The following is a 27,193-nucleotide window of genomic DNA, read 5'->3' as shown; positions in this document are numbered from 1 at the left end:
GAGCAGGAAATAACACTAAAGATTAAGGTGCACTGGCTGTCAAACAAAAGCAAGCTGCTTAAAAAGTTCATTTCAAGGACCACCCAGCTGACTCCCACCTGTAAGCCAAAGAGCTCCACATTCATCTGAAATGGTAAGAATCCCCATTTCAAATAACCTTCCAGTTAACAGCGCTCTGACCTTTCCACTCTTTGAATCCAGCCTAACATCCCAGCACAAACAATAAAACAATCATTTAGATAGCGCACTAAAAATATTAGCGCTGTCCTTTGAATGGCCGAAACACAGATGTGCTTGCACACAAACAGGAACCACTGGCCTCCCAGAGAGCCGTCCCAGTGAAACCACAGGTCCCAGAGGGAGGTGCCCTGGTGTCTCTGCAGTGACCCATTCCTTAAACAGGCCTGGAGATGTTCCCGCTAAGCCGCCGGCTTCCATTGCTCTCAAGTTTGCGCGACCCTCCTGGACGGTCACACACTGGGGTGCAGCGGCTGTTGCCCTCTTGTCTCTATCTGGGTAATGGCTTCCACCGCCCGGCTTTTTCCACAAAAGGCAACAAATAGCAGTGCTGGATCTGAATATTTCTGGGAGACGCTAATGGAAAAAAAAAAAATCTAATTTCCCATTCCACAACAAAGATATCCTTGTTACGCTCTGTTTACCGCCCGTGTGCTTTACTTGCAAACATTCCGCCCCAGTTCATGCCATCTATGCCACGAACACCGTCCAATTCCCAGTGTCTGTCTGTGTGTGATATTCTGCCAACACAGATGTCTGGGCCTCGGCCTGTACCGAACTCTCCTCCAACTCGTACGCTTTCCTCTGGCCCCGCCTGCCTGCCAGAGGGCAAACCACGAAGAGCCCATTGACCAGTTGCAACACATGTGGCGTGGCGCGCACACACACACACACACACACACAATTACTGGAGTACATGCTACCAAACCTCAACCGATTCCAGCCAAACTGGACACACCCTCTCCCAGTTTAGGACGGCCATGTAAACGCAACAGATTCCTGGATTTAACAGTAAAAAAAGGACCAAAATCACCAATCAAATCCCTCCTGTAACCCTTCCATCCCTCTCCCAGTGTGTCATCCCCACGCCCCTCATACAGTAATTAGGTGTTCTGTCACTTTTTGTCTGTGTGTGCGCGCTCGCATCAAAATCTGCAAGTACTTACTCACAAGGAGACCACAAACAGCCACGATGCCGCTCTCTTTTCAAGTCCCGAATGGTGTTTATTGAGCCCCCGTTACCAGACCAGATTCTCAGTGTCCATAAAGCGTGGCGTTTTAACTGCAGTGGCTTCACGTTAGTCACTATTTCCTTGCCCCCGGTGCATCTCGCTTAGTGTGCAGACTTTGACACATGTAGAGTGACTCATAATGTAGCAGGTGTGTCACAATTCATTCTGTGTGCCTTTTTAAAAAGAGAGTCAGGATGAAACCCCGAAGCAATATCATCTCGCAGCACCTGAATCAGAAGAGCTGCTTCATTTCTTACAGTGATGACACAATTGCACAGAAGTGTGGTAGGTCTGAGCTGGACGGCATTACGTTGAAGGAGGTTTAAATTGAGATGAGAAAAGAAGACCTAGAGGTGAGCCGGTGCTGGAGGTGAGGCCGTGGCGTCTGCAGCCGTCTGCAGCCGCCTCCAGCCGTCTCCAGCCCCCTGCTGCTCCCCGCTGTTCTTCCCCCTCTCTTGGCACGGCCGACCCCCGCGTTCACACCTAGAAAAAGGGCAGGGGGTCGTCTCCAGAAAGCGCCTCGCGTCCCCGGTGACCCGCGGCAGCTCCCCGTCGGGCCGCTGCGCGCCCACGCGTTCACCCCGGCCGCCTGCTGTGCGTGCGCCAGCTGAGCGGATCTGTTGGATGTCACGGTGAGGCATCTTTCCTTTCAACGAGGCCGGCTCGGATCGGAGCCTCGGATTACACTAGATCATGCTGGATTTAGGGCGGCAGATCGTGGTAACCCTTAATTCTAAAACAATAGATCAATGCGTGGATTATAATTTATGATTCTAAATCTACAGATAAGCCTCTCTTTTACACAGGGCGCGCTGCTGGCTCCAGGCTCTGTGGGCTACAGAGGAAGCTCCTGTGAAGGTCTCTGATAGCAGAGAAGGACTGGAGGCTGATAACAGAGGTGTGAACAGCAGTGTAAGCTTGTCACTGCAGGGGGCTAGAATAACAGACCATCAGAGGTTAGAGGGTTACACGGCTGGAGGACTGGGAAGTGTAACACCAAGCCGTCATCACAAACATCCCTTTTATATGTGGGGATACGGCTACCTATGCACATGCATATACTCACTACCATATGGGCTTCTTTACATTGCTGTATCGCTTTGGGGGTTTTAAACCCTGTCAACTCCTGTAAATCATCTTTAATTTACAATGCATAATGGTCTCCATTTGTTATAATATGTTTGATTGCTAAGAGCTGTTGAGTCATGTTTTCCTTCTTTATTTTGATATTACATTACATTTTTATACTAAACATATTGCTTGAATCGTAAAAAAAAATGCATAATACATCTTTCTTGGTAAATTTGGGGATTTTTCCACTGAAAGTCATGGCGTCGATTTCTACCAATACAATATATCTGATCTCCGCTGGATTTATATTTATATATATTTATAAATATAAAAATAGACAGGGTATTATTAAAGTAACTGGAAAATTGACTTTTTTAAAGATGACAGAAAGGTTGATAAGGTTTTGATAATTGTGAAAATTATAATTTACTGAAAGAAAAGTAATAGATCAGTACAGTTTTGTAAAATGTGACATGACGTGTGTGATGGAGAAGGCCTCATAATACCCAGACGAAGGTGGTGAATTATGTCTAGATGGAGGGTTGAATGTAAATACATATTTGACCGGAGCTGGTCTCTCCAGTTTTGCTGGTCTTGGTCTACTTACACCATGAGAAGTGCTGCTCGGACTCCCCAGTTTGACGGAGCCATAAATCCACCACGTGACTTGGTGATAAGGTCCCACCTCCGTCTGCTTCTTATCACTCCGTCACACTACCCGTCCGGTCCGTGGTCCCGCCCCACACCCCTCCTTACGCGCTGTGGAAAAGCACGACGGTTTGACCTTTGACACGTTAATCAACTGCATTAAAGAGCCTCTTAGAGCAAACTGATGGACTGGGCAGATTGGCCTGACAGGGCGACTGACTGACTGGCCCAGAGGCTAAGAGGGATCTAGGAGCAGCGGCGCTGAAATGCCGTCGCCAACACGTCGGAGGTGGCAGAGGTGGTGGGAGAGTGTTGGCCATCACAGGGCTTACAGATTAGCCGGCCTTATTAGTTCAGTACGGAGACCTTCCACACTCTCAGGATTGTCACAAGTCGCTTTGCTGCCCCGCCTGTTTAGGGCCCCGTCTCACAGGCAGAGGGTCCGTCTGTCACACGCTGATGGAGGTGAAAGGGTGAGAGTGATTCCACCGTCCTTAACAAGAGCCGGCGAGCTCGGCTACAACAAAGCTACACATGCACCAAATGCACAATGGCTTTTGACCGTTCCGCTCCAAGACTTTCACCACAACAAAACAAGCCTGCATGTGCTAATGCTGAGACTCACAGACTTTCCTTTTGAGTTTTAATGATTTGTAACAAGCGGTGGAGAGACGGCATGCGAAAAGTATGCAAAGTGCACCGAAAGGACAGCGACGCAGTCACAAAACATGCCGATTAATCAGAGGGGAAAATGAGGATTAGATCAACGTGCTGATATAGCCATGATAAAGCCTCTAAGTTATACTGAAAGAGTAATATTTCTAACTCATGCTGCACTGTAACGGGGACCAGGGTGGGGGCCAACTCACGGGTAGTCCACCAAATGGATTTCCAACAAATCCACTAGAGGTGGTGTTTGCCTTAAAATCCTCAAACTGTATTATTGACAGAAATATGTGTTGACACAAGGCAATTTATGAACAGATCAAACAAACAAAGCCGGAAATGTTGGAAATGTAGCCAACAATTGTTGAAAGGTTGTTTTGCAGCCTGCATAAAGTTACTCAAAGTTATGATTTGTTTGATCATCATCCCTGTGTTCTCCCCATCTCAGTTCTCCGGTTCTCTGGAGGAGGGAACAGGCCTCCCATGCATTTTGGCCTGCCGCATGCAGAGTCATCCATCTCCCCGAGTGGAGAACAGACGGGATTTAGTGTCTGCACCTGGCCTCCTCTGCCCGTCCAGAAACCAGCCCTCTCAGTGACACTTTAAAACAGAGCAGACTCATTCAGCAGTCAATCAGCGGCCACAGCTTCCTCCTCACGCCGTCTGTCGTGAGCCAGAACATGCTCATCCGTTCTCCATCGAATTCACTCTCTCTTGGTAATCTCTCTTCACTTACAAAGGATTGCATATTGAACCTATTTAATTTCATGAACCATTATGAAGCACCAAAGATCACGTCAGTACCCAAACCTGCTAACTTCAGATAACTGTGTAAATGACCAGTGTAAACATTGTGAATGCCCACTGAGCATACATGAGTGTGTGTTCATGAGCATTGTAAAGCATAATTAACGCTGCAATAATATAAGTCCACATGCCCCACTCGTAAATTGTATTAGAAACTTTCAAATACGAAAGAATCGATGAATAAGGCAAGTTCTCTGAGATCAGTCGTACAAACCACTTCAGAACAGATCTGTTGGTTGCGTGTGGTTCTAGCGCGAGGCCCAATTATCATATCCGTTTTACCTATCATAGAAACCACATACACACTCGGATAACCTGCTGCAGTTACAAAACCACCAGTGGATTTGTGTAATGCTTCCCAAACACCCTAAATGGCAACAAAAAAAAAAGCACATGAACTCACAATAACACACCACCGACCTCCAAAACCTGCTCTCCCTGCGGGGAGGGCTCGATGCCGTAATGACCCTTAGCTACTTCCGCGCTGCTGGGTTGACGGAGGCTGAAGTCGAGGCTCCATCCCAGTGTGTGTTTTGTGGAGTCATGAATGCGCGTCAGTGCGTTTTCCTGTATGTATCGTGTGTGTCTGACATTGATCTCCACCGGTTCTCCAGCAGGACAGTTCTCTGCGTGGCCTAACAGCTTTTTAACCCGTACAGACAGGAGCCCCGGCTGCTACTGCCCAATGGGAGGACAGCAGAAACTCTTACCATCTGCAGCAGTTTAACATACAGATGGGTACAACACAGCTACACACTTCCCGTTCTTCATGCATGCACATACACACACAGGCAGACAACGGCAGGGAACTTTAAGTGCACCCCGCTGCTTTCATCTCGCCTTCAATCAGATAAATTAGCTGCCTGCTGGTTACCGGCCAGTGTGCCTCCTGATTCGGGGGGTTTTCATGCCTTTCATACCTCCCCCAGCAGGCAGGACATAAGCGCTGGAACATCTTGATGCCAGAACAGCCCCTGCTCGGCCCAACCCTTCCATCAGCCTACAGTACATCCACACAGACAGATACGATGTCCAAACACTGGCCAGCTGCACCCGTTTGGACACAGACATGGAACCACACTCAGGCTGCATGAAGCCCGTGTCAGAGGCCTCGGCGGTCTTTCCAGACCAGAGAAGCAAGGCCCCTCACAGTGGAGTCCATTAAGCTGACAGGAGGCTCTGGGGTCCGAGTCCCCGGAGCAAAGGCCGCACCCTGGTTGTGAAAGTCCTCACAGAAGCGAGGCCGTAGTCTCCCCTCGGCTGGGCGTCAAACCCCCTTCCCGTCCCAGTCCAGACAGCTTGTGCAGTCTGAAGGCTGATTAAGCTAACACACACACACACACACACACACACACACTGCGGGTACGGACACACATTAGCCACAGCTCTCAAAACACCGGGTCGGATTTCGCGGTAAAATGTTTTCCTTATTAATTTTGGTAATGAGTGTGTTGCCAGGTCGGTTTCCATCCCCCTCCGTGTCTGATCTCACAGAGACCTGGACGTCAGGAAAGCGTGTTTATGAGTCACGTCTTAATCACAACCTTTTGCTTTTGGGCAGAGCTCTTTTTTTGGCCCTATTATTTCTCTTCCTGTGAGAAGAAAAGAAATCCCAGAGAAGCAAAGGGCGTCAGTAACCCCCAGAATGTCGATGCTGCCGATAAGGCCGCAACTGATACGTGGGAAACACGGGTTAGAGGGAAGGCACGAGGTTACAGAAAGGTAAACAGAGGTGGAGAGGCTACAAATGAGCTAGTTTCACTTTGTGTGATCGAGGGACGGACAGGAAACAAAGTACGAAAAACAAGGCAGAGAGAACAAAAAAAGAAAGAAAGTGCTCAGTCAGACAAGTGGCCATAAAAGTTGAAGATGACCAGTCACAAGGCCGTCAGAAACACCCGGGCTCAGGTTACCAGGGGAGGCTGAAGGGGCCAAGGGAGCAGGATGCTCTCCTCACCCAAGACACCATAACTCTCCCTGGGCCAGAGCCTCTGTCACTACAGCCTTCCCTCGGATGGGACCTTCCAGATCTGCTTACATTGACAGCTTCCATTAACATTCCTGCCCAACCTGGCAGGAGAGTGAGTGAGGGTTAAGTGGGGTGAGAGGGTGACAGAGCAGTTATACGGTTTGAGGGGGAAAAGAAGAGAGAGTCACAGAAGGAGGGCGAAGGGGTGTGGTGACCAAAGTAGAGCGAAGAGAGAGAGAGAGAGAGAGGGAGAGAGGGAGAGAGAGGGAGAGAGGGAGAGAGAGAGAGAGAGAGGGAGAGAGAGAGAGAGAGAGAGAGAGAGAGAGAGAGAGAGGGAGCAGGGATCTGGTCTGTATCCGAGTGCAGAAGGACACACTAAACCACTCACAATAACACCACTTACAGGTCTGCAATGATGCTGCTCAAATCTTATGACTGTATGTGTGTGTGTGTGTGTGTGTGTGTGTGTGTGAAAGAGAGAGAGAAGGGAACATCTAAGAATTTAGAAGGGAGCATATAAACAAAAGCTTTAAATTAAATAAAAGCCTTCTTTTTTTTTATTTATATTTCTAACGTTTCTTCTGTTATTGTTACCAACATTGCTGTCTCGGTCTGCCCGTACAGAAAGGCAACAGGAGGGGCAGTGACTCCTGCCGGCTCAGGTCAGCAGTGGACGGGTTGACGTAAACCAGGGTGTGAGCGGCCACGGCCTCTGGCCGTCATTAACCAGAGCTGAACCTCCACGGCTCAGTCCAGATATCTCTGGACCTCGTTTCCCCTGAACCGCTCACTGCCTCGTGTCTGTTTGTGCACGTAACACACGCATGTCACTGCATCTGTCAAGCAAAGTATTTGGCAAATGTTAATTACACACTTCTATGTCTCCGGTGAACAAAGCCATACCGATCAGTGTACGTCTGCATGCTTCACATATGCCTCCGTTTATGAATCGTTCCATATCTGTTAAATCTATATGTGTAAGTAGTTCTCACAGGGTTAATATGCATACCTGGCACACATATCTACCTGGGAGCTTTTAATAAAGGCGTTGTGTTTTTTGTGCACACACACAAACGTCTGCAGTGTGCTTTGCAACATCTCTCACCCAGCCGAGAGTAAACATCAGAAAGATCATACATTAAAAACTCCCGAGGAGGGAGAAAACTTCAAGCCGCTGTACTGTATCCCAGTTTGTCTGCAGAGAAATGAACGATTAAAGGAAAATGAGATTCATATGTCTCATTCATCACTGAGACTTTCAGTGTCAGCTAAGCAGAGGTTGACTAAGCAAGACCCCTAATGAGCCGGCTTCTATGATGTTAGTCATTTCAAAGACTTTGAAATCCATTTGACCGTTTAAAAAAAGAATCCATCTGACTGATTATTGTGACGTGAATCCGACACCACACAGTGTTCCTCTGGCCAACCGCTGCATAGTGGAAAACGTCAAAGACATCGAGGGGAAAAGTGTCACAGCGAGATTCATATGTTGAGAGATTAATATACAGTGTAGCATTAAAAAATAAACAAGCAAAAGGTTTAGGGCAATTTAAATCCAATAGAGATATTTTTCTTGCTTATGAACCACCTGACAGTCGGGTAACAAACGGACCACTTGATGCAACGCAGAAGCTAAAAGCAAAACTAAACAGAATTACGACATCTAGCTTTGCCAAATACAGAGAGTTTAGTAGGTGACATTCATCAAGGAAAACCTATCAAATGATGTCATTCATTTCAAACTTGGACTTTTAAAAACACACAAAGATCTCCCACTTCATGTCTCCCTGTAAATCCTTCAAATGTACTCACCAAATCCAAGGTTTGGGGACACACCTGGCTGTGACAGTGAATCCAAAAAAGCAGCGACATCATTCCCTGTGTACATGTGACACGTGACTGTATTGCATTTAAGTAAAAGGCCGCACAACGTTTGATTTGCATTCTGAAGGCGTACGAGCAGCAGACCACTACAAAGCATTAACGGGCATTTCATGAACGTCTCACCTCATCCACACTGCGCTCTATTAAAACATCAGTCACACAGTCTAGTCCTACAGCCGAGAGGACAGCTGCCCTCATAGGAGGAAAAGACGGTTTAATTTTGGCTGATGGCCAAATGATATGAATGTTGATGAGTGGAGCTGGGAAACACATTGCGATGTCCGACTTCACCACCGGACAAATATGTTTTTTTAATGTTAGCGAGGATATTTTCAACGACCTGTCGTCTTTGCTGCAGTTTGACCGTAGAGATGTACACGTTGCGCTGCCGTCACTCTGCCGCAGAGAGCCGGTTAAACCTGCTCGTCTCAGCAGGGGAGGACTTTGAAGACTGAGGAGAGCGCCGCATACAAAACAGGAAGAATCGCAGAACTCCCGAGGGAGGGCTGGCTTCTGTATTTCGGGGATGAATATGTGACGATGGAGTGGAGAACTCCGAGAGGCCATTCTTCAGCCCGTCTGTCACCGGGACGAGTCGCAGTGGTTTCTGGACGGTCGATAAAGAAAGAAACACAAGAGTATCAACTACTTTGTCTCTCTTGAGTTCCTCTCAGAAGCGGATGATGCTAAACTGAGCTCCTTTACTGGCTCTTACAGTGTTCTTGAACACGGGCCAACCCTGAAAAAGAGCCAAAGACCTTGTAATTGGTACTATTGAGAGTCTTCTGTGTGCCAGTTATATGGTGAGAATTCGACATTAGTGTGGCTTGTGTCACATTCCATTCTTGACTGAGCCTCACTTAACCCCCTTCCCACTCCCCCCACTTGGTCTGGTTCCTACCGGCTGATTCTCTTAATTACTTTGCCTTTTTTTTTTTTTTTTTTCTGTGAGAAATCTCCCTCGCCGCCACCGCCATCCGGCCCGAACCTACACCACAAGCCCATCACCGCCATTAGCTTAATTAGCCTAATTAATTGTGTCTTAACACAGTGCTCCATCAAAAGACATTTCCAAGAATCTAAGCTCTCACCCCTTCTCACTCCTTCTCACCCCCCTACGTCGCATTTCATCTCCTCTTTCCCCTCAACCGCCTTGTCAGCTCTTCATCCTCACCGCTGCTGCTTTATGTGGCACTGTACTTTAATACCCACCCTTCTTTGTTTTGTTCTTTTGAAGAGCTAACGCTGCTGCAGTCCTGCGTGGTAAAGCTTTTTACCCACCGTGTGCACACAGGGCTGATGTGGCCAACCCTGCAGCCTGGGAAAATGTGCGTGGAGCGCGGGACGGGAGGGGAGTGGAAGCTGGGGGAGTGCGGGGCGGGGAAGGGCCTCGGTACGGGGGAGGAGGAGGAGGAGCGCCGCGGCAGCTGAGCTGTGAAGAAGCTAATGGGCTCTCATCCCCTTCCCACGCCCACCGCGTGTTTTCCAATGGGCACTCAAGCGGCGAGGCACATATTGGTTTGGCTACCGGGACAGAAAACTGCAGCCGGCCGGCGTCAACGCTGCCGACTCGGCATCCGCTCTGAACTCCGGTGTGACTCTGGCAGAGTATGAATCAGTAACCGGCCTCTAATCACGCGAGGAGCTGGTGGTTGATCTCCTTCGTAGCCGAATGAGACGAGAGACACTGATAAACTAAGCGGGGACGAACAGGGAGCCACCACAGATCAATGTTTGTCTCCGTCAGCAGATGGAGAGGCATTGGAAAGGGAAAGTCTCCTTCACAAGGCGAGTGCTGAGCCACGGTCCGTCGCATCAGCACATCGGCACGGTTCATCACAAGGCGAGACAGAACATCAGTGACTTCAGGGGGGAAAGTAGATTCTGATGATTTCAAGTCAGATTATGTTATTTAAAGCCAATCCAAACCTCCACAAATACTTGTTAAAATACTACAGAAGAAAGAACGAACACGAGTGCCTTAAGTATATTCTGATGGGCTGAAACTCGTCACAGCACAGAATGTACCGGTAAATGGGAACTAAACTCCTTGAGATGTGCATAACGAAAGACGGTGTTGTGGGTGTGGACGTTATCCCCTTCTAATTTGTGAGAATAAAACTCCACATAGCTGATTAGGTGATCCGGGGGGGGGAAGCCAATTGTTTTGATTGTGCTGCGCGACGTTTGATCCGACGGTGTGGAATGTAGCGACCTTTGATCCGGTGACACCGTTCAATTAGAAAAGGTTAACTAAAATGACCTCCTCCACTGCTGCTACTCGGCCGAAAACGAGATTAAGTGAGTAAACAGCTCGCATGCTGCACACAGTGGACCCAGGATCACCACTGTCCACGGTCAGCATACATGGACTATGTGTTTCAGCTTTAAAACTAGTGAAAACTACACTAATTACCTTCTTCTTTACTTACCAATGATGAATGAATAAACTTAAAGGATACAGCTGGCGAGCTACCCCCCTCTCTCTTACTAAAGAGCTTAACTGGTAATTACTCATTGTAATAACTCTGCAGTCACATGGGGATTTGAAATGATGGGAGTGTATAGAACTGGGGGGAGGAGGGAGGACTTGAGTTCGGCTCTTCACTGAATGCCTCACTGACAAACATTAAAAATGAATTGCACCTTAGCGGGAAATGAATCAGGGTGCCCTGGGGATTACATTACGCCCAGTAGCTGACAAGCTAGATTACTATTTTCCAGCTGCTGAGTAACCAAGGGAGAGCATCTCCCCCGTCCCCACAGAGAAGAGAACCAGAGATGCAGGAACCGGCTGTAGAAGTGAGATTACCTCAGGTGTTCTCCGTTCGAGTAGCACTTTAAAACATGGAATGAGATGCTGCTCATCTGTTGCCAAACAGACACGTTGGAAAAGACATCAAAGGTATTTCCATCTGTGCCGAGCTGCCCCTCTTTGACTTGTAAAAAGAGATTTGTAAAAAGATTTTCAAAACTGGTCCGCCTCCACGACAAAAGCGACTCCTCGGTTGTATAGAAGTATATATAAATGACTCTACTTCTCTCTTGATTTATTCCCTCAGTAAACATTGTAAACATGAGTTTATGTCTCACTCTACTGATGTTCATTCAGTAAATGATGGTCAAACAGACCATAAAGTAGGGGATGCTTTAGGGCGGGGCTACACGGTGATGGACGGTGATGAAAAGCCAAACTGCTGCGGGATCAAAAGACGTCCTGAACCTCTCAGTGGAGCATTTTGCAATACTTCTTTAGGAGGTACTGTGCAGAGGACGTCGTCCCGTGACAGAACACTACCAAGCTTTCCTTCTGCTTCTCTGTGATGGCTTCCAGAGAATGTTGAGTCAATACTAGACTGTCTCCTGCCTTCTTGATCCACTAGCTGATCCTGTTCCCATCCACTGCTGTGATGCTGCCAGCCCACAAACAACAGCAAAGAAACGGACACTAAAACACCTGGATAAAAACATGGCGGCCTGCTGATGACCTGAGTTTCCATCTATCTATTAGTGTTCTCAAGGTTTCTAAGCTTTAACATGGTCGACCATCAGCACTGAATGCATCATGTGAGCTGAGAAGTGACAGCAGCTTTCACAAGAGTCCATCTCAGCTGCCTCATAGAGAGAGATTGTTGTTTTTTGGTAGTTAGCTAACAACCTGAGGGAAGTGGATGGAAAAGGTTCAGCACATGTGCGGCATCTTTGAATTAATAATTGCATTAGTGCACCCGAAATGTGTGAAAAGAGGCCATCTGTAATGCAGCCATTAGGTCTTTACGGAGCTCTTCTTAGCCCATGAGCTAATATCAGCTCCTCCTTCACACGATGGAAACATCTTCTCCTCTCTTTCCCTCTGACCCGGCCTCCCATGGACGAGTGCTTTTAGAAGTAGAACGGCGGTGACCCAGAATGACCCCTCTTCACACTCAAAGACCAAATCTTCATCTCTATCTGACTCACTTACACACCATGATGCCTTTCTCTGACAGCCAACACTGGAAACAGCCTGCAGTTTGACCACTGTGTTCCCCTAAGCTGCAGTCAGCTCCAGCCCAGTGTGAGACGGAGGGCTGCTCAACCTCCCTGCTTTATGACCACTATCATTTTCATTGATTCATGTTTACAATATTTGTCCTGGCGTTGCAAGCTGTTAGCTGTGTTATGTTTGACACTCCCAGAGTCCCAATTTGTTATTTATATTCCATTTTCTGTTTGGTTGTACTCTGTTTCTTTACTGTTGCTATGACCAACTTCCCCCCACAGGGATCATTAAAGTCTCGTTCGCTTCCATCTACTCTCCAGCACAAACCCCAAAACCATTTTGAAATCTGCAACTCTGATAAACCGAGATAATCTGGGACGTGAAATGGCCGATGGCAAGCGGCCGCATGGGAGCAGTGATATCATGTAAGGGCGAAGGCTTAGGCCCCGGTCACACTCCGAGCCGGCCCGTCTCTGGCTCCGGCCCTCATACCCTCGTACCCGGTCGCTGCCCCGGCCCCTCAGCTTCACACTCCAGCCGGGCTTTAAGCACTGTGAGAGTGGCCTAAGTAGCCCGACACTTCACAGATGAACAGCTCCAGTAATGAGCCGTGATTGACCTCAATAGCCGGCTCCGAGTGGGTTCCCTCGGGTCTAATCTCTGCATTACCTGCTCCGCTTCACACACACTGACTGACGAGACACGATGAGAGCGGCTGCCTTGAAGATTAAACAGACTGTCGAGGAAGTTATGAAGTGCTTCAGCAAATAAACAAAAGAAACAACCCCTTACGGTCCAGTTTCACGCACCTGAATTAATGTAACATTGAGATGGGACGCATTTTAGTTTGTATGCTGTAAAAACCTGCTGTGTGTGTGTGTGTACATGTATATATATAAATAAATAAAAAAAATACTTCCCAGTCACACTCTAATCTAAGTATTTGTCTCTCAAATACGTGTTCAAAAAGGTTTTGGTCAGTTCCCAACTGCTACAAAGCTGATCATATTACAAGACGAGCTAAAGAAATTTCCTCTTGTGTTTTCTCACAAGGATGTAAAATAAATGTATTTTTAGTATCGTTTGGTCTACTGTAGGTCCATCAGCCAGACAGAGAAAGTCCAGGCAGCAGCTTAAAGCCATCAAGCTGCTGCCTGAGACAAAGCCAGACTGTTGATTTAACACTCAATGGAGTGAGTGAACACATGCAAAGGAGGGAAAAGGAGCATGATAGATGGACGAACGAAAGCACGGCAGGCCTTTGAAAGATTGTAATGGAGGAGGCTACCAAGGGAGATCCCAAAATTCACACCCCATCTACGGTGTCGGCGTGGCCTGCTCACAGGCCACGGCTTCAGAGACAAGGCGGCGAGATCATGTGTGGCAAGTGTTTCCAAGCGAACGCATGCGAGCGTGGTGTGTGTGTGTGTGTGTGTGTGTGTGAAACAGTCAGATCAAAGTCAGGTGGCGCTTCATTCCCACCTGCTCTCATTAGTCTTTTTTTGGGTCTACGGGCCCCGAGTACTGTAGGATCCACCTGTTTCTGACTGCTGTGTAAAGGTCTCTCACACTTAACTATCTCGGTAGATAATGCAACAGATGTTTATGAATAAAACTGCGTTGGTGAATTTGTGGAAGCATTGACACTAACTACCAGAGGGAATGTATTCATTATGTCACAGTGTAAACAAAGTAGCTCTGTATAAAACTTCAAACTCTGGAACAGTTTTCTTGCTTCCATCTGTCTAATATGAACAGTAATTGAGGAGAAAACAGCTTTAGTATGTATTAGGGCACGAAATATGTTTAGCATTACCACGCCCGGGGAACTCTCCATGGATTAATTCCATGTAGCTTTCATAATTCCCTCCAATATGTTTAAATTAAGATTAAAGATCACTTTGTTCCCCTATTCCCACAGCTCCCATGGCATGGTAAAGAGATCAGAACTGGAGGGCTTTATGGGGAACATCTTTAACATTTGCTCTGCTCTCAGTGTGCTTGATTAAATGTAACATTTTGAGATCTCAGAGTTCTGAGAAAAGCATAAATCATTGTCTCGCAGCTGCTGGCGTGCCTGGGGAAAACACATGCTATCCCTCACTCTCGCTCACTTTTTCGTCTTCTCTGTGATCATAAAGCCCACCCGACCCGTTGGTCCCTCCTCCCCTGGTGCTAGTCCGGGTGGTGGTAGTGGGGGGAACACCTGCAGGCTGCCGCTCACCCTGAGGTTCGGCATAAACCCCGGCTCCTCGCACGCCCTCTGGCCCTCTACTCCCTCACACTGGCCCCGTCCGAGGCCCCCTTAGTCTCTCCCATCCATCAGCAGTGACAGGCCCGAGACCAAGCCAAGGAGGATAGCCAGCCAGCCGGCCAGCCAGCCACTGTCCGGGGAGCGAGATGATCAAGCTGTCTTTTGAGCGGTAGTGATAATTTACACTCAGGAGGTCACTCGGAATGACACGGCCAAGGATTTCTGGTCCTTGTGATCTTTGCTCAACTCTGATTAAATCCACAAATAATTTATAGATATAATACCGGTGGAGGAACACGGGCATCCGTCCCGGTGTGTGCTAGTGCGGGATGACATGTCCCTGGCTCTCAGCTGGGCCCATGTGCAAGACTAACCTGTGCCCCTCTAATGCAGCCTGCCAACCTGGATCCCCGCCCGCTGGGACTTAAAAGCAACCGCCTCACCCCGGGTCCGACTCCTCCTGCAGCCGCCTCGCTTTCTTCTTTGGTTTTGCTCCGTCCCCCCCGCTTAATAATGCCATTGATTTCTCATTATTCATCGGGTCGTGACAGAACGCAAGCATGAATCACGTTTGGTTCTTTCAAAGGAGAGAAAATGAAAAAGAAAAGAAAAAAGACCACTTTGTTTCAGAGCCACTGCCAAAAAAAAAAATCTTATCTGGAACTGCCGCTCAATTAGGAGTCTGGGACTGTCATGTTGTGATGCGAAGGGTTAACGGCATGATATGAAATTGCTATGCGCCTTTGGATCTATAAAAGAGGGTATTTCAAAGCAGGGCTGCTCAGTTCTCCAGCGTTAAAACCCACGCCTTTAATTGTGTTTAATTTATTAGAATGTTCCAACCTCAAATCCGTTGAATGAAAACACATTGGTCGGGATCCGCAGGAGTTCTGCAAGTGTATGGGGACTCCCACCAACCGCCACCCGACCGAATCTCATCATTTTCTAAGTAAGCTGGAATTTCACTTTACTGGTAAACAATTAGACAGGAAACAGATGTCGCTTGGCCGTATTTAAAAGAAGCGAGAGAGATACGCAGAGTAGATTCAAACGTGTGTGAAAGCTGCCGTTCCAAAGCGTTGGATTATCTAAACGTCCGTTACTTCAGCACCGTGTGTGAAACTTGAACGTTCCCCGACGAGCTTTGAGGTTTGCTCTAAAAATATTTCAGGCCGACAACTGTGTCATACAAAGAGGTCATGACAAGAGCGCTCTCTAGAGACTCGTGTGATTGGCTGCTAGTGAAGAATCTAGCCGTCTACAAGACCGACTGTATTGTATCAGAAGAGACCTGAGAAAATGTGGGTTCTTAGAGAAAAGAAAGAAGAAAAAAAGTAAGACATGGAGGAAATGGCCTCTGGGATGAATTAAAGGATCCATAAGGAAAGCGCTGGCAATTTCCAGAGCCTGTCACGTCCTCTAAGAAATGAGACAACGCAGGGATCACACATACATGACCTGAGGGGAAACACTGAAGGCAGGGCTTCCCTCCACTTACAATCAACCGCAGTCAATCACCTACACCCAAAACAAGGCACAAGTACGTGTAAGCGGCGTGTCATGTGAGTATATGTACTCAACCGCCCCCTCTTTAAATAAACATTATAATTTGAGAATTAGGCGGGCGGATCCCACAGCACTGCTGGGCTTTCACGTTGCATCGCTACAAAAAACAGAAGCGACAAATCAGATGAAAAAAGGAATATAAAAGTTGATTGCGGCTCATTATCTTAATGTTTTCGGCATGTCTATGGTGTAAGGGGTGAGCTTTTCTCTTTCTCCGTCAGCCCTACACCCCATGCATAACGATCACGCTTTAAGAATTTGCTAAATGGAATCAACGAGGCCACATGGGAGGAATAAAATGCGTTTGATGCTGAGGCCAAGTGCTCCGGCAATTCAGAAATGTCATGATCACAAAAAGACGTTGAGCGTCTCGAGTCGGGCCCTGTGGGAGCGAAAGGGTGCAGCCCATTCGGAGTGGTGCTGCTCCACCTTTCATCTCCGGCTGAATGAGGCGTTGCATCCATCATTCCATTAGCGCCGCTCTAACAGGCTCCCAGTCACCCTGCGGATGACAGCGGGGACATGGGACATGTGGACTGACCAAGAGCTTTGATGTAAGCCTGACCACAAAACACAGGCCTATAAGTAGACACCCAAAAATGCCTTCACACACACACACACACACACTGGTGATATTGTTACTGTCAAGCCGTGCTGCTGTCTCCAGCTTTGCCTGTATTGACAGGTATATTGCAGATAAAAGAAAGATTTCTGGCAGAAATATTCTGAGTGTGTGTGCATGTCAGCTGTTTGCGGCAGCGCTTTGTATTGAACACGTGAAAAGTCAAACATGTTCCTTCAAATTGCTCTTTATACATTAAAGTGTGTTCCTTTGAGCCATGAGGAGCTAATGCCTCGACAGACTGCTCGCAAACAAAAAAGGAACAGAGGCGCATGCTTGAAGAACAGAAAGAGGGAGAGACACGCAGACAGAGTGGGGAAGAAAGAGAGAGAGAGAAACAAAGAACATTAAACACAGAAGAGGGGGAGCGTTTCGAGGCAGTGATGAGAAGGAGTGCAGGCCTCCACTGCGCAACATCTGCTGGAGATATACCCAGTGCTTCTGGGAGTCAGCCCCCCTTTTCACCTTCATCTTCTTTCCCTCCCTTTTTCGCTTCCTTCAGGTCTTCTGGTTTGTGTTCAGATCAGGTTTTAATATTTAAAAATATGTACTGTCTTTATGAGCCATTGCTTTGCTGAAATAATATGCTCCCTAAATCAAAGTAATAGTCTGAGGCGGTGCACTAAATATAATTCACCAGAGTTTCCTAAAAGTATCCGTCTCTGTCTGCAAAGCCGGTGCAGGGTGGAACAAGCCCCGTGTCTGAAAACGCAGCGGCGTTGTTAAAAATGCACTCCTGCGTCGTGGCAACTCGCTGGATATTTATTCGATGACCGCCCTTGAAATGTCAATGCCTTGCTTCCTCAATGCTTAGCGGTGTCCTGGGCCCTCTGTTGGATAGCAATGGGACAGTGATTGACTGTTGGTGACATTCAAACAGCAGTGCAATGGAGTGCCTCCCAAATCCGTCGTCTCCTAAGCGTACTTATCTTCCTACTTCACTCGGCTCTGAGCTGCAGTATCTTCTCCTCGCAGTTTGAACCCACCTGAGGGCCAGCTCTATCTCCGTCTCGGTGCTGACATGTTTAAGGGCCCCGGGGCCTGATACGCCTCAGGGTTTGTTTTTTTACGCAAGTCAAGGCCACGCAATGAATCTCCGCAGCCCTGTGTTAAAAATGATGTACAGTTGTGACTCTGTATTGTATTGTTTTACATTGTCACCCCTGGCTTCTCATGGGTCTGCTGATCTGCTGGGAGGGATAACAGCCCAGAGTGTACTTTAAGAGACTGTCAAGTACTTCTACTTCCAAAGGCATCACTCTTCCCTGGCAGCCCAGCAGAACTGCCCGATAAGAGAAGTAGTTACAGTTGCAGGTGCGGAGCAGAGGAGCGTGAGGACATACTGACATTCATGTCCTCATTCGCAGAAGGACGCTCGACGGGAGCTTTTTGAGCTCGAGAGAACACCGGTGACAAACCTGGCTATTGTTGAAGATTGCACAGAAAAATCCCACGCCCTCCCTTTACAACACACACGCATACGCCCACACGGCAGAAATATAATCCGTGGTCTAAGGACGCAATCAGAAACTGCAACCTGACATCAGCGCAGCCTTCCAGGGCGATGCTCAGAGCGGTTAGCTGCTGTTAGCTGCTGTTAGCTGCTGTTAGCTGCTGTTAGCTGCTGCTAGCCAGCTCGGCCCGGCGCTGACAGAGAGTGACTGCTGTTTAGAGAACGCATGCTGCCTGTAAAGAGGCGCGGCGTTGCCAACCCGGCCTCAAGCATACGGGAGTGGAAAACACTTATCGGCTTTACTAAACAAATAACTGAAAAGGGGCATTGCGTGACATTAAAGGGGGAAGGAAAATATGATGGCCCAAACAAACCCAGGCTCTCGCATTAGATCACCAATAATTGAGATGGAATATGGACTATTAGTGTCCGTCACAAGTCCACACACCACCACAACCACCACCGGAAAATCTGCTCCAAAAATGCAGAATGGTGATTCAAATCAAGTCAGAAATCGACAGAGCAATGATAGCAAGATGGAGAGGAGAGGAAGCATTTCACAAGCCTCTACCTGAGTTCCTGCAGTCGTCTCCTTGCTGAGGGACCTGAACAGAAAAGGCCAGCAGGTCAGGAGCCAGCAGAGATTCAGGTTTGCGCATCTCATTGAGCCAGCGGCTCATGTGGAGTTCTTTGGTGTCAGATGGGCCCTGAATCAGAGGAACCAGCTTCTCCTTAACGCCCTCTCCCGAACCTAAGACACAAAGGGTTAAAGGCTAATTGATATATTGAAACTCTTGAAAGAAATATTCATATTCACAGTTCTTGGCTTTCATGCTTCGCGGATTACAAAGAAAATCCCAAATTGCCACTACGTAAGTGTGTTACTGTGAACTAAAAGGAGAGAAAATAATTCCGCAAATATTGAAAACAGGGTTTTCATATATTAAAATAGTTATGTTAACATAAATTTCAGCAATTATCTGCAAATAAATCAACAGTTTGGGCCTTCAAAGCAACAGGAGACAAGTAAAAGATGGCATATCATCCATGACGAAACTGCAGATGAAATCTGAGGGAAGAATGCTCAACATATTATTACAGTGCAGCAGAAACAGACTTGAAGATCATAACAAAATATGTCAAACAGACAATAATTCCATCAGAAGGTAAACCAACAGGAACATGATGGACAGTACTACTTGCCTTTTCTTATGTGTACACTATTTCCTACATCCCTGTAGATGTTCATTTTGAAATAAGAAAATCAACTGCACATGCCTTTTTTCCTCTTTGTATTTCTATATTGACAGCTGCAATAAATCTCATAATCTGCCTGACATCATGTGTGCAGTTTGACCCCGTGACCTCCGTGCTGTGACACTAGCTCCAATAACATCCTCGCCATCAAAGACATAGCCGGAGCCCAATGACAGTGCCCCGGGAGGAAAAACCCAGCGACCAAAACCCTGGAGCTGGGAGGAAACCAAGACGAAGATAGAGCGGGAGAAGGAGAGCGGAGTGTGTAAAAGGAGGATTTAAAAACAAAGTCAAAGAAGAGTCTAGTCGGTCCCGCTCTCTCCCTCCTACACAGGCAGTAAACTTTTAACAGGGCACAGCTGCACACACCTGGAGTCCTGGCACACACTTTTACGGCTCCCACGGTTCCCGAGGCGCATTTCACCGTCGCACGGCTGCAGAGCTTCAGCTCCAGGTTTTGGACGGAGCCCTCGAGGGTCGGTGACGGGCCCGGAGACTTCACACCTAATAAAGAATGAAAAAAAGCATACAAACAGAGTGAAAATGAAGTGCAGTCCGGGGAGGTTTAAACACCGCTGCCGTGGCTTGGTTTAACACTTGATTGTCCTTTAATTGGGTTTGACCCCTTTCTTTCCCCGTCCGTCCGTCTGACTGTCCAAAGTTGTGAGAACCCAGGTGCGCTGGCATCACCAACACCCGGCGGAGGGTGCTGCGTTGATCTCCGCGCTCACAGGGATACCTGCGTGTGCCCTCTGTTCCCAAGGTTAACCTGTTGGTGTGTCTCCAAACCATAAATGACAACAACACTTTGATGTATTATAGTACGCTGTTAAAGTTTGCTTTTAACGTAAATGAACAGACCCCCAAAGCTACAATAAATAAACAACACATTGTACTCTCGTGCATGATACGCCTTCATCAGCACCCGACGTCTTAGTCCTGCTGGATCTATGTCAGTCCTTAATACATTTGAATTGTTTTTGAGCGAATGCTTTGCTTCTATGTGGGTATTTATCTGTGAGCACAGGCTGACAGGGTCTGGTTCACAAGCAGTGCATTTCATTTGTATCTGCATCCCTGTGGATTTAGGCAGCTTCCTGTGAGGACCTCTACAGTATACTGATGGGACTTTTGGATGCAGCAACGTCTCAACGATCACAGCCATATTGTATTAAAATAAAGAGCCCAGCAAGGGTATAAAAAGACATAACAAAAAAACAACCTTAAATTGTCAAGTGCCTGTTCTAAATGTTTTACAAGTTCCCACTAAATCTACTGGGTTGAGTGACTTTCAGTTGAATAACAGGGACTATTAGGACTGTGAGTAATGGGCCAATATAAAGGATATATCTTTCCAAAACAATATCCAATGCAGTCACACCAGCATCCAGCTTAGTGTCAACTACAACTCACCTAACAGCAGCATTACATCACAGGAGCCTCCAGTGCTGCTCGCTCTATGATTAGTCCTCTTAATGGCAGCACAGTGTGGAAGAACCCTACCGTCTGCCATCTTTCCAAAATGAAACTGTTTGCACTGCGGGAAGGAGTGTGGTGGGGGGGTGGATTACACACTCCTCATTATGATATGTCAATGTTATTTCTATGGTGAGAGGCTATTTCACACACATAACGAGAGGAGGGAGAGGAATGGCTAAGAGATACTGTGCAGTTTTGGGGAGTCCGGTGCCAAAGCGCCCGCCGAGAGAGGAGAGGACGACCCATCCATCACATGCTGCATTCTTCAGGGAGCACGTTCCATTCTTACATCACCTGTTCCAGTGGGGCTTTGCTTCTCACAGCAAGCCCCCTCCTTTGTTTTTTACAGCAATAGCACTTCATTTCCTACAAGTGTCCGCAGCACGTTCTGACTGAGGTCACAGAGCGGTGGGTCGGGAGGAGCTCCAAAGTCAAACCTACCCAAATACATGAAAGCTGATCAAGACTAAATTAAGCAGATGGACACCAGGGATGCAGTGACTACTGGCGGGGCTATGGAAGCACAGCAAGTCACCCTAATCTTTTGTTTCATCCACATCCACTTGCTCTCTGACTTGCTGTCTTACAGTTCTTAGTATTTCACTCTTCTATCTGTAAATAAACTCTTTCCTCTGTCTGTTCCATCAAATCACTACGACTTAAACGTTTACCTGGTTGGGTTGTTTTTACGCAACAATGTGCACATCATATTTCTGCTTGCAGTTGTTATTCCCAATCAGCTAATAGTTGGAATGGTAGTCTGAATGTAAAACAGCAGGCCGTGTGGATTCAAGTAGACACATGCGTGTACACAAAGCACATTTAACCTGCAGAATTACTGCCAATTGCTAAAATCCCTAACCTCTGACTTCCCTCCTCTCCCCCTCTCTCTCTCTCTCTCAGACAAATTACCCAGCAACCTCTTCACCTGCTGTCTCAGAGGCCCTCCATCAGCCCAGATGGAAGATGGGGATGTTAATAACCCTCCCTCTGTCTCCCCGCCTGCCCCTTAATGTATCTGCAGGTCAAACCGAGCGGTGCTGCGTCTCCCTCCGTGGCTCCAGTTTCCTGCTTCTCTACAGGACAGATGTTCTATGTGAAATGTAGATCTGCTGGATTATTTCAGCTGTACTGTATGTGGTGTGCATAAATATCAAATGTGTTTTTAAGGGCTAGGTAAAGCCCTACACATACTTTTAATTACCGTTTAAAAAAGTATAGTACTGTAAAATGATGAAACCGTTAAAGAATTTAGGACCACAAGGAGGAATTTGTGTTTAGTTGTTGTCATCCTAGAACATACAGGCACACATATTGTTTCAGAGAACAGATAAAGCAGTGTTATAGATCTTTTTTAATACAATTTTCTTAGATGAGTTTTGCCTTTGTTTTATCTTTTCACACAATTATATTACACAAAGAAAGAGTGACCATACTAACGATTTTTAGAGCGGGATGCAAGTGGAAACTCAAACATGTACATAGAGAGATTAGTGTTATTTGACGTGATCCAGTACCAGAGGGAGAGATAGAGAAAGACATAGCTTCTCCATAAAGCTAGGCTGCCCTGCCTGGAAACAATATAGCTTACATACATGTGCCATAAAAGTATTGCACCAGACATTTGGCTTTATTATCGAGTGCGTCCCAGTGAACCTAAAAACACATGACCCTTAAAGTACCCAGAATACGGCGGGGAGCGGATATCCAGACCCAGTGACCTGGAGGAGAAATGGTTGCAACAGTGATGAGTAGGCCTCCACACACGCTGGCTGCTCCCTGGAGCACTTCTTTCTTTCAGCAAAAGATGGAGATGTTGAAAGTGCAAGATCAATCTGGAACCCAACGGGGGCCGGCCCCCCTGCTCTATTCCCTCTTTGATAAATGGAACTAAGGGTATCACTATCCCACGTTGCCCACGTAGATGTCCAAAAGGGCACGGTGCACCTGCTGGGCTGGCTGGTGGTTGCGTGGGGGGGCTCTGGACAATGTTTTGTCCAGCTGTTGGACCATAAAAATAAAAAGTGGGGTACGCAGGAAGAGGGAAACACACAGGGGTTGGTAGTTTGTCGACTTAACAGTGGTATTCACTTTGGTTTATGTATGCAATACGCATTAGTGTGTGTGTGCGTGTATGTGTGTGTGTGTGTGTGTGTGATTGAGTATATGAGTGAGTGGATGTGTGTGGTGCTGTTACTCCTCAAGCAAGGGCAGGTGCAAGTAGTACATAAACACACAGCTAGGGGCCAGAGGCTACGGCACTCCATCAAACACCGCGAGGGCAACTGTGGGCAGCTGGATTTGCCATCCTGAGTGCTGTGAACGAGAGTGGAAAATACGAGGGGAAGGAGGGATGGAAAGTCAGTGAAGAAGTACTGAGGGACAGAAAGAAAAAGAAAGACGGAACAGATTGCAAAAAAAAGAGAGAGAAAGCACACATGGATAGGGCAATATGGGATGTGAGGGCTGCCTTTTCTTTGCTCTCTGCATACCTCAATAGTTGGCGTGCACATGTCTCGGTGTGTGTGTGTGTGTGTGTGTGACATCTGCAAACTTGCCATGTTTTACACATTCCAACATGTCCTACTCTCACTGCTTTGAGGAATGGTATGGGAAAGTTGTAATGCCAGACCAGACCATTTTAAAACAGGACACACCGTGTTGGAGTCGGCCTGCATTCACAAAACACTTGTGGTATAAAACCTCAGGAATACTCAGCAAGTTTCGCTTCTAATGCTCTGGAAATGTCTTCATTTTATTTGTAACCAATTAAGCCAGGACACGTGCATGAGACCGGCTGGCCTCATCCCCCGTTCATAGCTGAACGTTCCACAAATAAAGTGCAGGAATGTGAAGATAGCTCACGAAACCATGTTGTACGTTATCCACATAATCATAATCGAGGAAGTATGAAGAAAGCAAAAGCACACACACGATCCAGCGGGTCCAACAGCCGCTGTTCGTTCCCAACGAGAAGTCAACGTTGATTGTTTTTGCCACATAACTGGCAAAATGTAGTCGCGGCCCTTCCAAGGTTATTTTAACCCAAGAGACGATCTTTTCCTAAACCCAACCAAGTAGCATTGCTGCCTCAACCCAACTAAGATCCTTGTGAAGACGGAAGTATATTTTACATTAAATTGACACGTGTTGCTGGCCTTTGTAGGAGAAATGCATGAAAAATGGAAGATACATAGGAACCGTTGTAGGAGGGCAGAATGAGAATACAGAAATGTTGCAAGATGAGGAAGCGAAGGTCCTCCTTCCTGTGTGGAAAGGCTTTTTAAAATGCGTGTTTCTTGAACTGTAGAAAGCCTCCAGAGGAGCCGCTACAAGCTGATGCAAAAGCTTAAACTGCCTTTATTACTAAAGGTTGAAGCGTGAGCACAAATAGAAAGATAAGCAGGTACAGCATATTAAAGCTGTGTTATGATTCAAGGCATAACACCTCCACTCAGTCACATTAGAGTCATGAGTGAAGAGTTCCCCTGCTTTTCAGACTAGCAGACCCTGGCATGTATTACCGTGATTCGGGATCCGTTTTATATGGGATGACGATCAGCTGACAAGAGGATGTACACATCGCCAAGCCCTAATGGACAAGTTGTGAGACAAAGACAGACAGGGAAAGAAAAGAGAACCTAAAGTGCTAAAAGCTCCAAGTCTGGCAACGGGCCCACAGCTGACAGAAAGGGAGGTAGACATGGACAAGTTGGGTAGACCCAAAAGCAGCCAGCTGAGCCATTAAGTGCTGATGCAGAAACAATAACTGTCTCTCCTAAGTCAGGAAGGGCTGAAGTAGAAGCAGTAAGTAGGAGCAGGAGGTCTGCTGGCGCCGTGCCCAGCACTGACACACAGCGAAAACACAGACACATGCAGAGAAAAGTGGCACAGGAAAGCAGACAAGGTGAACCAGTAGTGGGTTTTGTCCAGCGGTTAAATCTGAGACGAGAGCCGCTTTGGCAGTCGCCGAACACGGGACTGCAGGGGAGACGATCGCTTTGAAGCAAGATCTCATTCACACACCAGAAGATGGTTCTCAGGGTGGGAGAGGCTTGTTCACTTCGTGAGAGGTTGGGATATTGTTCATGGAAACTAAATGTTCTACTTTCTATCAGCAACTGGCATGAAAAGATAAGTCAGCCTCGAGTCAATAAATGAAAAGCTGTTACAGTAAATCTTACGGCCTTAAACTTAATGGAATTAGCAGGAAAACTTCCTTTGCGCACACGTGCATTTTATATTTCAGGTAGCAGCAAAAGCAATTTTCTTTTTCAAATGTAGTTTATGTAATTAACCGGAACAGGAACTGGGCAGAACATGAGCAGTGAGCGCTAGCTGCCATTGCTAAATAACTAAACAAGCTCACACACAGTTTGTATATATATAGATATATATATATAGTATGTAGAAAACCTTCATCAGTCAATTATTCTACAGCAACAGACCCAGAGGAGAGATTTTTAACTAAACTCAGGCAGTTGGAGGAAGAAGAAAAATTGCGGCAAATGTTTCAAATCAAAAATACTCATCAAGGCAGCAGCGCTGCAATAGTTTTTCAATAAAAGGTTTGAACAGGTTTGCAGCGGACCATCTACCGGCGTCTGGTAGTCCGTCTGAGGTCAAGCTTTGCACAGCCGAAGCTACTGTAAACTATCTTAGTGAGTTTCCTCTGAGGGAAATGCTCAGAGTACAATCTGAGTTAGGCAGTGTGTGTACAGCTTTTATTGTGAAGGGTACGAAAGGTAGAAGTGGATCTGATATGCTCCAAGAGAATTGGGTTCAGCATTGGAGGAAGGGCCCGATTATGAAGAAAAAAAAGGAACTTCTGAGTATAGAATTCAGATAAAGATACCCGGATCTACCGTTGATCTGCCGCCTTCCTCGCAGGGAAATAACTCCTGATTCTCTATTAGTGCATTTTACAAATGTTTATTTCGAGGCTGCTGTTCATGTTTGCTGTGGCTTGGTTCTACTGAGCCTCCATGTCGTGACACACCATCGCGTGCTTCCATCGCACCGCTCAAGCTAAAACAAATGAAAGTAAGCAGCGCTTTCCTGCCACGTCAAATCTGCATACTGTGTGAAAGAAGTCACGACAAAAAACAAGTGTTTGAAAAATATTTTGGCGTGTGAATCGATCACACGAAAAACAACACCGGCAGTTTGTAAAGGCCTTAGGCGGGCGAGTGGACAAGTGTCCACACACACGCACACACACACACACACACACACACAGTTAGAGTGTGGGCTATGCTGCCTGTAACAGTGGTGGTGGTAGTAAGACAGTGATGGGGTGTAAGTGCTGGTGGTAGCGGAGGCTGGGGGTCTAATTTCCATGATTACCATCCCCTCCAGGTGCTGCCTGCCTTTCCGTCTGCCCGCTAAAGCAGTGACACATGTTCTCCGCACATTCGAGCCCTTGGTTCTCTCTGCCACCGAATTACTACAATTAAGGAGTCTTCATGCGGAAGCAATTTGGCCAACACTAATGGGCCCAGGCGGTGGGGTTCGGGAGACGGGGTGGGTTTGAGGGGGGGGCCGAGTGAAAGAGTTTTAGAAGAAGTGAGAACGATGAGAGAGTAGGAGACAGATGTGAGGAGAGTGATAGAGGAACATGTGCTGTGACATGGAGGATTCCCTCGTTGCCACTTGTAAGGGAGATGATTAGTCGGCGGTGAGATAGGCCATTAAAACACAGTTCTGGATGAGAGGGCCTGCCTCTCAATCTCCCAGATCCCCGGCCTAATGCTGCCCTGACAAATTTGGTTAGCGCAAGAAACGGGGGCATTCTGACTTTGAAGTCGCAGCCAGGGTGGAATGCCAGTGTGGTTCCACCGCGAGAGAGAGATGCTTGAAACGACAGACCGCAGCTAATGACACTAAAACCAGCCCCTCCGTCACTGAGACGCAGCTCTGGATTACTGCTCTCCCTCTCTGACTGTGACTGCACACACTTGCTCTCTTTCTCAGGCTTAACCGTATTAGAGGGAAATCAAGCAGAGAGCTCTTGTTTATCAATGTTCCACCGAGATCAATATGTATGCCTTCAGCTTTGCGGGGGCAGACTGTGTCTGTGTGGTGGCAGCCAAGACGTGATGTGTTTTCTTCTTCTTCTTCTTTTTTTTTCTCCGGTTGCTGCCGAGGCACTTCAAATGGGAGTCGCAGTGGAAATTTATGGCCTCGTGACGTGGAGCTATGTGCTCGGTCGGCACGAGTCGCAACCCTTAGATGGGGACGCTTGGCTCACAGCGGGGAGCCAGCGCTGCAGACACGACCAGATGA

At 47.2% G+C, this 27,193-nt stretch overlaps 1 protein-coding gene across 1 annotated transcript in view; it reads right to left on the bottom strand.

Annotated features, from left to right (window-relative positions):
* vps13b (vacuolar protein sorting 13 homolog B) overlaps positions 1–27,193 on the bottom strand; it is a gene marked incomplete at its 5' end in the record, with an annotated part of 310,239 nt that overhangs the window by 206,520 nt on the left and 76,526 nt on the right. The window contains 2 exons of the mRNA XM_079226893.1: positions 18,744–18,923; positions 19,799–19,933. Of these exons, the coding sequence (XP_079083019.1) occupies positions 18,744–18,923; positions 19,799–19,933 (315 nt within the window). The remainder of the gene's footprint in view (positions 1–18,743; positions 18,924–19,798; positions 19,934–27,193) is intronic.

The sequence above is a fragment of the Taurulus bubalis genome, assembly GCF_910589615.1.
Source record: "Taurulus bubalis genome assembly, chromosome: 12".
NCBI lineage: Eukaryota > Metazoa > Chordata > Actinopteri > Perciformes > Cottidae > Taurulus > Taurulus bubalis.
This window is presented reverse-complemented; position numbering and strand designations above follow the sequence as displayed.